Below are 13,163 nucleotides of genomic sequence, written 5' to 3'. Positions count from 1 at the left end.
ACAGCTCTGTCTATTGTGGGCATATGATCCTTCTTCAAACATTACAATGTTAAGCAGAAATATTCCTCGCATGTTTTGGAATAATCTACATCACAAGAGTCACAATGAAACACTACAAACATCGTCATAGTTAACAGTCTAAATATGTCAGACATATCCAATGAATACTGAATTCATGCACTCTTACGAAATACATAATGTATAGAAAAACAACCATCAAGCTGGGTGGGAGCATTTGGCACCTACCTGGCGAGTTGAGAGTTAGTGGGCGTGAGGCAGGGGACGTGGGCCACACGACTGGGCGTGGTGAAGTCACTGGTGGACGCCCATCTCTTGTTGAGCGCCCCAAGTTGAGCAGGGCGCGCGGGAGATGCAAAAGGGGAGGAAGTGTGCCTGGCATGTTGGACAGAGGTGGAGGGGGCGTGGGTGGGAGAGGGGGCGTGGGTCTGGGCGTGGGTTGGGGAAGGAGAGGGAGCGGGGCTTACGGAGGAGGAGCTGTGACCGTCAGAATACAAGCTGGACGTGGATTGGTAGTGGGCGCCGCGTCTGGTAATGAGAGGGCGTGGCTGGTCAGCGGAACACACACACACAGCAACACAACATTCCAACACCTCATATTCAAACCTAGACTGTTGACATGGAACATATCCAAGATATGACACTCCTCTGGCCTGGGTCCAGGGTATGACACTCCTCTGGCCTGGGTCCAGGGTATGACACTCCTCTGGCCTGGGTCCAGGGTATGACACTCCTCTGGCCTGGGTCCAGGGTATGACACTTCTCTGGCCTGGGTCCAGGGTATGACACTCCTCTGGCCTGGGTCCAGGGTATGACACTTCTCTGGCCTGGGTCCAGGGTATGACACTTCTCTGGCCTGGGTCCAGGGTATGACACTTCTCTGGCCTGGGTCCAGGGTATGACACTTCTCTGGCCTGGGTCCAGGGTATGACACTCCTCTGGGATGGGTCCGGGGTATGACACTCCTCTGGCCTGGGTCCAGGGTATGACACTCCTCTGGCCTGGGTCCAGGGTATGACACTCCTCTGGCCTGGGTCCAGGGTATGACACTTCTCTGGCCTGGGTCCAGGGTATGACACTTCTCTGGCCTGGGTCCAGGGTATGACACTTCTCTGGCCTGGGTCCAGGGTATGACACTCCTCTGGCCTGGGTCCAGGGTATGACACTCCTCTGGGATGGGTCCAGGGCACGCATCATGAACACAACTGAGAACTGCTCACAAATTGATTAAACTTTTTTTAATTCTTAATATTGCGTATTTTCTTGCTGAAACTGTGACCCTCGATTTTGGCAACGTTTATGAAGTCTTAACATGTTTTACATCTGCAGTCGACACTTTCCAAGCAAAAAAGTATAACACTGCTTCTGCATCTTTCTCTTAAAATCAAAGTAATTATCACTGTTACAGTTTGAGAAAATATTGTCAAAATGGTAAGTTATCTTGAAAAAGAGGGTCAAGAAACAAAGGAAAACGTCAAATATATAAAATGGCATCTGTTTTATCAATGGTTGTAGCAAGAGTCGAACAACCAATCAGTATATCACGGTCGTTACTTCCTGTCGGAAATGTGTCCGAAATATCTTTTCACAGTCATGATGTTATACCTGCTTTCGATATGACTAATTTCTTAAACAACAAATAATGGAATTTTATCATATACTTGTAGAAATATTGCATGTTTCACATCAAGAGAAAATAGTCTGTTTATTGAAGGTGTAACTTATACGTTATATTTGTAAAATTGTTAACTTATCATTAACTAAAGGTTAAGTGAAACTTGAAATACGATATCGCGCTTAACAGTGGACTAACCGTCTACATTAACGAACACTATTACTAAGTTAATACCTCGAGTATCATTTACATAATTATAAAAAATCTTAACATCATTCTAATTTGGCTGGGTAAGAGAAGCACACCTTTCAATATATAACAAAATTAATATATTAATTAAGTAGTCAAAGCTTAAATGGATTTCTTCAGTTTAATACAGTCTAGGCTTGAAACGAGAGAAAACGAAATTTAGTGAGAGAGTGGGAATATTTTAAAGGTAACTAGCATATTTGGCTCAACTGGCCAAGGAAACCTTTATGATGTAGGGGTCAGCTGAAAGCTTAAAAATGAAAACAATAAATGCAAAAATCATTAAAGCATCAAATTATATGAATGCACACACTCAGAGCTGCAGTAATGTATTTTGAGCTTGCAAAATAATCGTAACAGCCTACTCTAAACTAGTGTATATATATATATATATATATATATATATATATATATATATATATATATATATATATATATATATATATATATATATATATATATATATATATATATATATAACTTCAGCAATGCAACCAAAATTTTGTGAGAAGTTTTATTGAACATGCTTTAACTGCAATCGATAACATTAATGCACAATCTCAGCAAATGTGAGGCTTCTATAACAACTAATTCACACTCATATTTCAAAATATATAACTATGTAATTATAATTTCAGATTTGTACAATGACGTATTACATTTATTGGAGAGGTAAAGAGAAGTAACCTGGGACGAGTCTGTATCATAATCAACGCGTCAAATGACTACAGCCCACCTTAACCTGCTCTCGTATGAAATTGTAGGAACCTTACAAGAAGTTCTAAGGTTCTATCATAATATAGATATAATAACTCACCTTAATAATATATCTAACGATCGATGTCGATTATATCTATTATGCTCCTACCTTCTGTTAAAGGAAAAGCTAAAGTGATAAGCTACGGTGTACCATCAACCCTGCCATTAGTACCTGACACAGTAGCAGTTGTGACCATGAACCCCGCTAGTGGTACATAACACAAGGACAGTTGTGACCATCAACACTGCTAGCAGTATATGACACAATGGTAGATGTGACATCAGCCTTGCTAGTAGTACTGACACAATGGCAGTTGTGACCATCAACACTGCTAGCAGTATATGACACAATGGTAGATGTGACATCAGCCTTGCTAGTAGTACTGACACAATGGCAGTTGTGACCATCAACACTGCTAGCAGTATATGACACAATGGTAGATGTGACATCAGCCTTGCTAGTAGTACTGACACAATGGCAGTTGTGACCATCAACACTGCTAGCAGTATATGACACAATGGTAGATGTGACATCAGCCTTGCTAGTAGTACTGACACAATGGCAGTTGTGACCATCAACACTGCTAGCAGTATATGACACAATGGTAGATGTGACATCAGCCTTGCTAGTAGTACTGACACAATGGCAGTTGTGACCATCAACACTGCTGGCAGTATATGACACAATGGTAGATGTGACATCAGCCTTGCTAGTAGTACTGACACAATGGCAGTTGTGACCATCAACACTGCTAGCAGTATATGACACAATGGTAGATGTGACATCAGCCTTGCTAGTAGTACTGACACAATGGCAGTTGTGACCATCAACACTGCTAGCAGTATATGACACAATGGTAGATGTGACATCAGCCTTGCTAGTAGTACTGACACAATGGCAGTTGTGACCATCAACACTGCTAGCAGTATATGACACAATGGTAGATGTGACATCAGCCTTGCTAGTAGTACTGACACAATGGCAGTTGTGACCATCAACACTGCTAGCAGTATATGACACAATGGTAGATGTGACATCAGCCTTGCTAGTAGTACTGACACAAAGCAGTTGTGACCATCAGCCCTGCTAGTAGTACTGACACAGTGGTAGTTGTGACCTTCAGCCCTGCTAGTAGTACATGACACAGTGGCAGTTGTGACCATCAACCCTGCTAGTAGTACTAACAGTGGTAGTTGTGACCATCAGCCCTGCTAGTATTACTGACACAGTGGTAGATAAGACCATCAACCTTGCTAGTAGTACATGACACAGTGGTAGTTGTGACCATCAACACTGCTAGCAGTATCTGACACATTGATAGTTGTGACCATCAGCCCTGCTAGTAGTACTGACATAGTGGTAGTTGTGACCATATACCGCAGGAGTATGTAGTTCTCATTTGGAATATTTCTTTTCATGGGATATAACCTTCCTCCTTGACAGTGACTAAACATATAGTGTTAAACTTCCTTCCTCTCTAACACTGACTGACAGTCACCTGATGTGGGAGACAGATGTAGACCTGCCGCTGACGAAGGAGGAAGACGCCCTCTTGGAGACGTCTCTGGCCTCACTGTTGTGGTGACGCTGACGAAGACCGTCCTTGAGAGGTGTGGCTCGCCCCCCACTCTGGCTAACACTCACTGCCACAACAAAATCAAAGTCAGCTTTAGCTGGTAATTATATCACTAAGATCAATAGTTGGATATATATATATATATATATATATATATATATATATATATATATATATATATATATATATATATATATATATATATATATATATATATATATATATTTTTTTTTTTTTTTTTTTATACTTTGTCGCTGTCTCCCGCGTTTGCGAGGTAGCGCAAGGAAACAGACGAAAGAAATGGCCCAGCCCCCCCCCATACACATGTACATACACACGTCCACACACGCAAATATACATACCTACACAGCTTTCCTTGGTTTACCCCGGACGCTTCACATGCCTTGATTCAATCCACTGACAGCACGTCAACCCCTGTATACCACATCGCTCCAATTCACTCTATTCCTTGCCCTCCTTTCACCCTCCTGCATGTTCAGGCCCCGATCACACAAAATCCTTTTCACTCCATCTTTCCACCTCCAATTTGGTCTCCCTCTTCTCCTCGTTCCCTCCACCTCCGACACATATATCCTCTTGGTCAATCTTTCCTCACTCATTCTCTCCATGTGCCCAAACCACTTCAAAACACCCTCTTCTGCTCTCTCAACCACGCTCTTTTTATTTCCACACATCTCTCTTACCCTTACGTTACTTACTCGATCAAACCACCTCACACCACACATTGTCCTCAAACATCTCATTTCCAGCACATCCATCCTCCTGCGCACAACTCTATCCATAGCCCACGCCTCGCAACCATACAACATTGTTGGAACTACTATTCCTTCAAACATACCCATTTTTGCTTTCCGGGATAATGTTCTCGACTTCCACACATTTTTCAAGGCTCCCAAAATTTTCGCCCCCTCCCCCACCCTATGATCCACTTCCGCTTCCATGGTTCCATCCGCTGACAGATCCACTCCCAGATATCTAAAACACTTCACTTCCTCCAGTTTTTCTCCATTCAAACTCACCTCCCAATTGACTTGACCCTCAACCCTACTGTACCTAATAACCTTGCTCTTATTCACATTTACTCTTAACTTTCTTCTTCCACACACTTTACCAAACTCCGTCACCAGCTTCTGCAGTTTCTCACATGAATCCGCCACCAGCGCTGTATCATCAGCGAACAACAACTGACTCACTTCCCAAGCTCTCTCATCCCCAACAAACTTCATACTTGCCCCTCTTTCCAAGACTCTTGCATTTACCTCCCTAACAACCTCATCCATAAACAAATTAAACAACCATGGAGACATCACACACCCCTGCCGCAAACCTACATTCACTGAGAACCAATCACTTTCCTCTCTTCCTACACGTACACATGCCTTACATCCTCGATAAAAACTTTTCACTGCTTCTAACAACTTGCCTCCCACACCATATATTCTTAATACCTTCCACAGAGCATCTCTATCAACTCTATCATATGCCTTCTCCAGATCCATAAATGCTACATACAAATCCATTTGCTTTTCTAAGTATTTCTCACATACATTCTTCAAAGCAAACACCTGATCCACACATCCTCTACCACTTCTGAAACCACACTGCTCTTCCCCAATCTGATGCTCTGTACATGCCTTCACCCTCTCAATCAATACCCTCCCATATAATTTACCAGGAATACTCAACAAGCTTATACCTCTGTAATTTGAGCACTCACTCTTATCCCCTTTGCCTTTGTACAATGGCACTATGCATATATATATATATATATATATATATATATATATATATATATATATATATATATATATATATGCCGCTGTCTCCCGCGTTTGCGAGGTAACGCAAGGAAACAGACGAAAGAAATGGCCCAACCCACCCCCATACACATGTATATACATACGTCCACACACGCAAATATACACACCTACACAGCTTTCCATGGTTTACCCCAGACGCTTCACATGCCCTGATTCAATCCACTGACAGCACGTCAACCCCGGTATACCACATCGCTCCAATTCACTCTATTCCTTGCCCTCCTTTCACCCTCCTGCATGTTCAGGCCCCGATCACACAAAATCTTTTTCACTCCATCTTTCCACCTCCAATTTGGTCTCCCTCTTCTCCTCGTTCCCTCCACCTCCGACACATATATCCTCTTGGTCAATCTTTCCTCACTCATTCTCTCCATGTTGTTAGAAGCAGTGAAAAGTTTTTATCGAGGATGTAAGGCATGTGTACGTGTAGGAAGAGAGGAAAGTGATTGGTTCTAAGTGAATGTAGTTTTGCGGCAGGGGTGTGTGATGTCTCCATGGTTGTTTAATTTGTTTATGGATGGGGTTGTTAGGGAGGTGAATGCAAGAGTTTTGGAAAGAGGGGCAAGTATGAAGTCTGTTGGGGATGAGAGAGCTTGGGAAGTGAGTCAGTTGTTGTTCGCTGATGATACAGCGCTGGTGGCTGATTCATGTGAGAAACTGCAGAAGCTGGTGACTGAGTTTGGTAAAGTGTGTGAAAGAAGAAAGTTAAGAGTAAATGTGAATAAGAGCAAGGTTATTAGGTACAGTAGGGTTGAGGGTCAAGTCAATTGGAAGGTGAGTTTGAATGGAGAAAAACTGGAGGAAGTGAAGTGTTTTAGATATCTGGGAGTGGATCTGGCAGCGGATGGAACCATGGAAGCGGAGGTGGATCATAGGGTGGGGGAGGGGGCGAAAATTCTGGGAGCCTTGAAGAATGTGTGGAAGTCGAGAACATTATCTCGGAAAGCAAAAATGGGTATGTTTGAAGGAATAGTGGTTCCAACAATGTTGTATGGTTGCGAGGCGTGGGCTATGGATAGAGTTGTGCGCAGGAGGATGGATGTGCTGGAAATGAGATGTTTGAGGACAATGTGTGGTGTGAGGTGGTTTGATCGAGTAAGTAACGTAAGGGTAAGAGAGATGTGTGGAAATAAAAAGAGCGTGGTTGAGAGAGCAGAAGAGGGTGTTTTGAAATGGTTTGGGCACATGGAGAGAATGAGTGAGGAAAGATTGACCAAGAGGATATATGTGTCGGAGGTGGAGTGAACGAGGAGAAGAGGGAGACCAAATTGGAGGTGGAAAGATGGAGTGAAAAAGATTTTGTGTGATCGGGTCCTGAACATGCAGGAGGGTGAAAGGAGGGCAAGGAATAGAGTGAATTGGATCGATGTGGTATACCGGGGTTGACGTGCTGTCAGTGGATTGAATCAAGGCATGTGAAGCGTCTGGGGTAAACCATGGAAAGCTGTGTAGGTATGTATATTTGCGTGTGTGGACGTATGTATATACATGTGTATGGGGGTGGGTTGGGCCATTTTCTTTCGTCTGTTTCCTTGCGCTACCTCGCAAACGCGGGAGACAGCGGCAAAAAAAAAAAAAAAAAAATATATATATATATATATATATATATATATATATATATATATATATATATATATATATATATATACATGGAATACATGATATATGATCTATACTTTGAAGAGGTATTTACAGTGCTCTTCCCGTAAGAACACAGTGTTAGGTTTAACTGATGAGGTCAATTCTATATATGTAGAAATATGTGACCTTTTACAATATGTAGAAACGGGTAACACGCACCAAGATTTAGAAAATGAATAGCGCGAGTCTTTAAATGATGACATGTTAACACAAAGCTCAGAAGCAACGAAGGTAAACACACAATGTGGAAGAGAGACGATGTATGTCAAAGAAAACACTGACCTATGGAAGACCTACCTCTACTGGCACCTTCAACTGTGTTGAGTCTTCTAAGTACATCGGCCAGGGTTGACCGTAGACACATAATCTCATCTGTTTGCTCATGGACCTTCTTTTCCAGATCTGCCACCCTGTCCCGCAGACTGTGGTTCTCATTTTCTATCATCTCATCTGGTCAAATAAAAGTACATATCAGAAGGTAAACTATGGTAATAGCTTACAGCAAATAAAAGAAAATGGGACAAGGCAAAAAAATGCGTGGCAATTTTTGCGTCATCATAAAACTGAACATACCGACTATTCCGTTAAGGAAAATTGGTTCAGTTAACCAGAAATTAATAAACATGTGAAGGAATACTGAATAATGAAAACAGAATAATGAATTTTCACGGGAAAATAACTCTACATGTGAAGGAATAATGAATAATGAAAACAAGAATATTGAATTTTCACGGGAAAATAACTCTACATGTGAAGGATTATTGAATAATGAAAACAAGAATATCTAATTTTCACGGGAAGATAACTACATGTGAAGGATTATTGAATAACTCTAGCGTGAGTCAGGCAAAGATGGTTGCCAGTTCTCTCCAGTTGTACATTCTTTTTTACGTTGGAGGCGCCAGTCAGGAACACATGTCCACATCAAGACTGGGCCTTAACTGAAATATAGAAAGAATCATGAAAAAGGGGGGGGGGGGGATGGGGACAAGGAGAAGTATTTACGAATCTTGAAGTGAAAAACTTGTCTCTCAAAATGTGCCAAGTCATTGTTATTTGGAAGGATGAGATGGTAGGGAGTTCCAAAGCTTCGAGGTGCAGGGAAACATACAGTTATCAAAACGGCCCACCCTCGAGTTGCCAACGGTCACACCGTAATCATGTGAAGGAACAGCTTGCTGAACACAGCGTGATCTGCACAAGCAGCCAGCTCTCGGGAGCAAAAACTAAAGTAATACCTAGAGAAAATGGAAAATGAACCAACATTGCGACCTAAGGCAAGCGGGTTAAGTTTGGAAGTTAACCTGGGAGAGCTTACTAGTCGGATCGCTTTCGACTCAACTCTGTCAAGTAAGGATGCAGAGCTAGACCATCCCATATGTGAGAGCAGTACTCCATACAAGGACGAATCAATCCTTTGTATAAACGGAGAAATTGTTCAGAAAATATAAATTTAAACATCTAAACAGGTCTCCCAGTTTTTTTTTTTTTTAAGCAGATTTAGATTTTTCCATAATGTGGGGTTTCCAAGATTGCGTGGCTGTTACATCAATACCAAGAATGTTCATTGAGTCAAGTGGTGGAATTACAGAACCGTCAAAGGAGAGACGAGAGTTGTGAGAAGGTTTCGATAAAAAGATGGATAGGAACTGGGTCTTGGAGGCATTAAACTTAACTAGATTTCTTCTACCCCGCTGAAAGACTTCCTAAGTATATTGAGAAGGCTGTACCAAGACAAAATAAGGATTGAGTGATAGAAGAGCAGAACTGAAGGATGTGGATGAATGCAGTGTTGAGTCGTCAGCGTATGAGTGCATTTTGTTATTTGTGGAAAAGAGGAAATCGCTGATAAAAAGGAGATAAAGTGTAGGGGACAGGACATAACCTTTCAGGATACCGCTGTTCATGGGGGAGGGGGGGGGGAATCCATCAACAATCACAAAGAAAGATCGGCCAGAGGGGACGGTAGATATGAAGTAGCAAAATGAGGGAGGGAAGCCAAAAGAGGGGAGCTTAGAGATGAGACCCTGACGCCACACCTTCTCAAAAGGCTTGGGTATGTCAAGGTCAACTACATAAAACTCCCCCAAATCTTTCAGGGATGATGACCAGACATTAGTAAGATAGGAAAGAATATTACCAGTGGATCTGGACTTACGGAAGCCATACTGGTGATCAGGGAGAAGACTGTGATACTCAAGGTTTCTAAGTATATGGGAGTTGAAGAGGGATTCACAGAAATTGGAAATGGCGGATGTCAAAGCAATAGGACGATAGTTAGAAGGGTTAAAACGGTCAGCCTTCTTAGGAATGAGATGTATCAACGCATGCTTCCAAGACTCTACATTCCCATCACATTTTCGTTCTGACGTTACCATAGCTGTCTCCCTCGTAGACAAAACAACTCTCTTTGGTTCCCGTTTCTCTTCTAATTCCACCTTGGATGACTCTAACATTCCTTGACCCACTGATACTCCTCTCACTAATCCTATGCCTCTTTTCTGACTGTCTGAAAATCGCTTCTCTCTCTGTACACAAGCAAGGCTTATGGTCCTGATGGCATCCATCCCCGTAGAGTGAAAGAGTGTGCCTCTGTACCAGCACCGGTGCTTGCTCATCTGTTCAGTTTCTGTTTAAACTACAAAACTTTTCCTTCTTCATGGAACTATTGCCACAGCCCTCCCTCTCACTGGCAGTAGAGTCAGGCGGAAACCCGGAGATTCTTAGCACTCCACAATGCCGGGGACTTGGGGCCATAGCTTTGTTGGACTCATAACTTCTCATCTTCAGTTCCCCTTCCTTCAAGCATTCGGGCCCAGAGGCTACCCATTCCCTATTACTATGCCACTGCTTAGTAAAAGCAGCAGTAATGCAGGGTATCCCACAAAATATTTAGATTTATCGTCCATCATATCTTCAAGAAAGCTACTCGGGCCTTTGTAGTGCAACAAAAAAATGTTTCACTGTTAAGTGTTTCATATGTCAAAGTTTATAAGATAAAATCCCCCTCGATGCCATTGTGATCAAGGACCCCTGATGTCGGCCTACTTGAAACACTAAACGAATGTTTTCTAATAAACATCGCCAATGATCATTACCTTTAAAATGACTACAAGTCCTTTCATGTTATTAGAGTCTTCTATTTCATTTGGATAAGATAATAATCGTTTGCACAGTTTAGAAGACCTAACCTAACCTAATCTAATTAGGCATGGCTAGCTTACAATACATTAGGATGACTTTGGTTTGGTTTGGTTGTGTACGAAACTCGTTATCCTCAGCATTACATTTTCCCCGATCTTCAAAGCCTTCACCACTTTTTTTGCAGGGGTTATCGTAAGGTTGAAGGAAGAAATGAACCCATCACAATCTTGCCTAACCTTATCTAACCAAGCCAAACCTTGAGTTAAAAAAATAACCAAACCTGAAGTGTCTCTCAAGCCTCGAGATGATTAATGTACAGATCAAATATGAACACAAGAGAAAATTACATAGTGTTAGATGACCAGTGGAAGGTTCTATTCATGTTACAAAATACATTTTATTTAATACGTCTACATGTGAAACAATAACTTTTAATTCACAGGATATAGTTTAGATCTCATCAGTTTTTATGACAAATTAAAACATCTCAGGGTTATTCTAACATCTACATTCAAAGGCCCATAACGTACACAGCATAAAGCTTTACCACTGTCATTTACACATGACTTCCTTGTCTCTCAGAAACCTGTTCCACGTAAGAGTTGTCTGCATCAATAAATGTAAAAATGCTTTAAATTAAGTACAATTGTCCAGTGATAATTACCAACATTCCACCATCACCACCACCACCACAACAACAATAATGATAGTAATAATGATAATAATACTAATAATAAATAATAATAATAATAATAATAATAATAATAATAATAATAATAATAATAATAATGTTTGTTGGGATGTAAATTTGAATGGAGAAAAACTGGAGGCAGTGAAGTGTTATAGATATCTGGGAGTGAATTTAGCAGCGGATGGAACCATGGAAGCGGAAGAGAATCATAGGGTGGGGGAGGGAGCGAAAGTTCTGGGAGCGTTGAAGAATGTGTGGAAAGAATGTTATCTCGGAGAGCAAAAATGGGTATGTTTTAAGGAATAGTGATTCCAACGACATCTTATAGCTGCGAGGCTGTACGAATAAGAATGGATATACCGGAAATTAAATGTTTGAGAACAATATGTGGTGTGAGGTGGTTTGATCGAGAGAGTAATGAAAGGGTAACAGAGATGTGAGGTAATAAAAAGAGTGTGGTTGAGAGAGCAGAAGAGGGTGTTGAAATGGTTTGGACATATGGAGAGAATGAGTGAGGAAAGACTGACAAAGAGGATATATGTGTCAGACGTGGAAGGAACAAGGAGAAGCGGGCGACCAAATTGGAGGTGGAAGGATGGAGTGAAAAAGATTTTGAGCGATCGGGGCCTGAACATGCAGGAGGGTGAAAGACGTGCAAGGAATAGAGTGAATGGGAACAGTATGGTATACCGGGATCGATCTGGACCGAACCAGGACATGTGAAACGTCTGGGGTAAATCATGGAAAGGCCTGTGGGGCCTGAATGTAGATAGGGAGCTGTGGTTTCAGTGCATTACACATGACAGCTAGAGACTGAGTGTGAGCGGATGTGGCATTTCTTCGTCTGTTTCCTGGCGCTACCTTGCTGACGCAGGGGGTGGCAGTGATGTTTCATGTGGGACAGGTTAGCGCCAGGAATGGATAATATCCAGCAATTATGAATAGGTGCATATATATATATATATATATATATATATATATATATATATATATATATATATATATATATATATATATATATATATATATTTTTTTTTTTTTTTTTTTTTTTTTTATACTTTGTCGCTGTCTCCCGCGTTTGCGAGGTAGCGCATATATATATATATATATATATATATATATATATATATATATATATATATATATATATATATATATATATATATATATATCCCTGGGGATAGGGGTGAAAGAATACTTCCCACGTATTCCCTGCGTGTCGTAGAAGGCGACTAAAAGGGGAGGGAGCGGGGGGGCTGGAAATCCTCTCCTTTCGTTTTTTTTTTTTTTTTTTTTTCCAAAAGAGGGAACGGAGAAGGGGGCCAGGTGAGGATATTCCCTCAAAGGCCCAGTCCTCTGTTCTTAACGTTACCTCGCTAACGCGGGAAATGGCGAATAGTTTGAAAGAAAAGAAATATATATATATATATATATATATATATATATATATATATATATATATATATATATATATATATATATATATATATATATATAAATATATATATTTTTTTTTTTAGCCATTTCCCACGAGAGCGAGGTAGCGTTAAGAACACAGGACTGGGCCTTTGAAGGAATATCCTCACCTGGCCCCCTTCTCTGTTCCTTCTTTTGGAAAATTAAAAAAA

At 41.1% G+C, this 13,163-nt stretch overlaps 1 protein-coding gene across 8 annotated transcripts in view; it reads right to left on the bottom strand.

Annotated features, from left to right (window-relative positions):
• The window catches only part of LOC139761054 (echinoderm microtubule-associated protein-like 2), a 240,706-nt gene that overhangs the window by 191,769 nt on the left and 35,774 nt on the right, over positions 1 to 13,163 (bottom strand). For 5 of the 8 annotated variants that reach the window (XM_071684832.1, XM_071684834.1, XM_071684833.1 and 2 more), the window contains exons 2-4: positions 7,998 to 8,150; positions 4,141 to 4,285; positions 247 to 546 (exon numbers count right to left, since the gene is read on the bottom strand). In XM_071684832.1, the coding sequence (XP_071540933.1) occupies positions 247 to 546; positions 4,141 to 4,285; positions 7,998 to 8,150 (598 nt within the window). The remainder of the gene's footprint in view (positions 1 to 246; positions 547 to 4,140; positions 4,286 to 7,997; positions 8,151 to 13,163) is intronic. The other 3 variants (XM_071684837.1, XM_071684839.1, XM_071684840.1) reach the window with 1 other exon arrangement.

This window comes from Panulirus ornatus, chromosome 39 (assembly GCF_036320965.1).
Source record: "Panulirus ornatus isolate Po-2019 chromosome 39, ASM3632096v1, whole genome shotgun sequence".
Classification (NCBI taxonomy): Eukaryota; Metazoa; Arthropoda; class Malacostraca; order Decapoda; family Palinuridae; genus Panulirus; species Panulirus ornatus.
The sequence above is the reverse complement of the archived record's forward strand: the minus strand, read 5'-3'. Positions and strand labels throughout refer to the sequence as shown.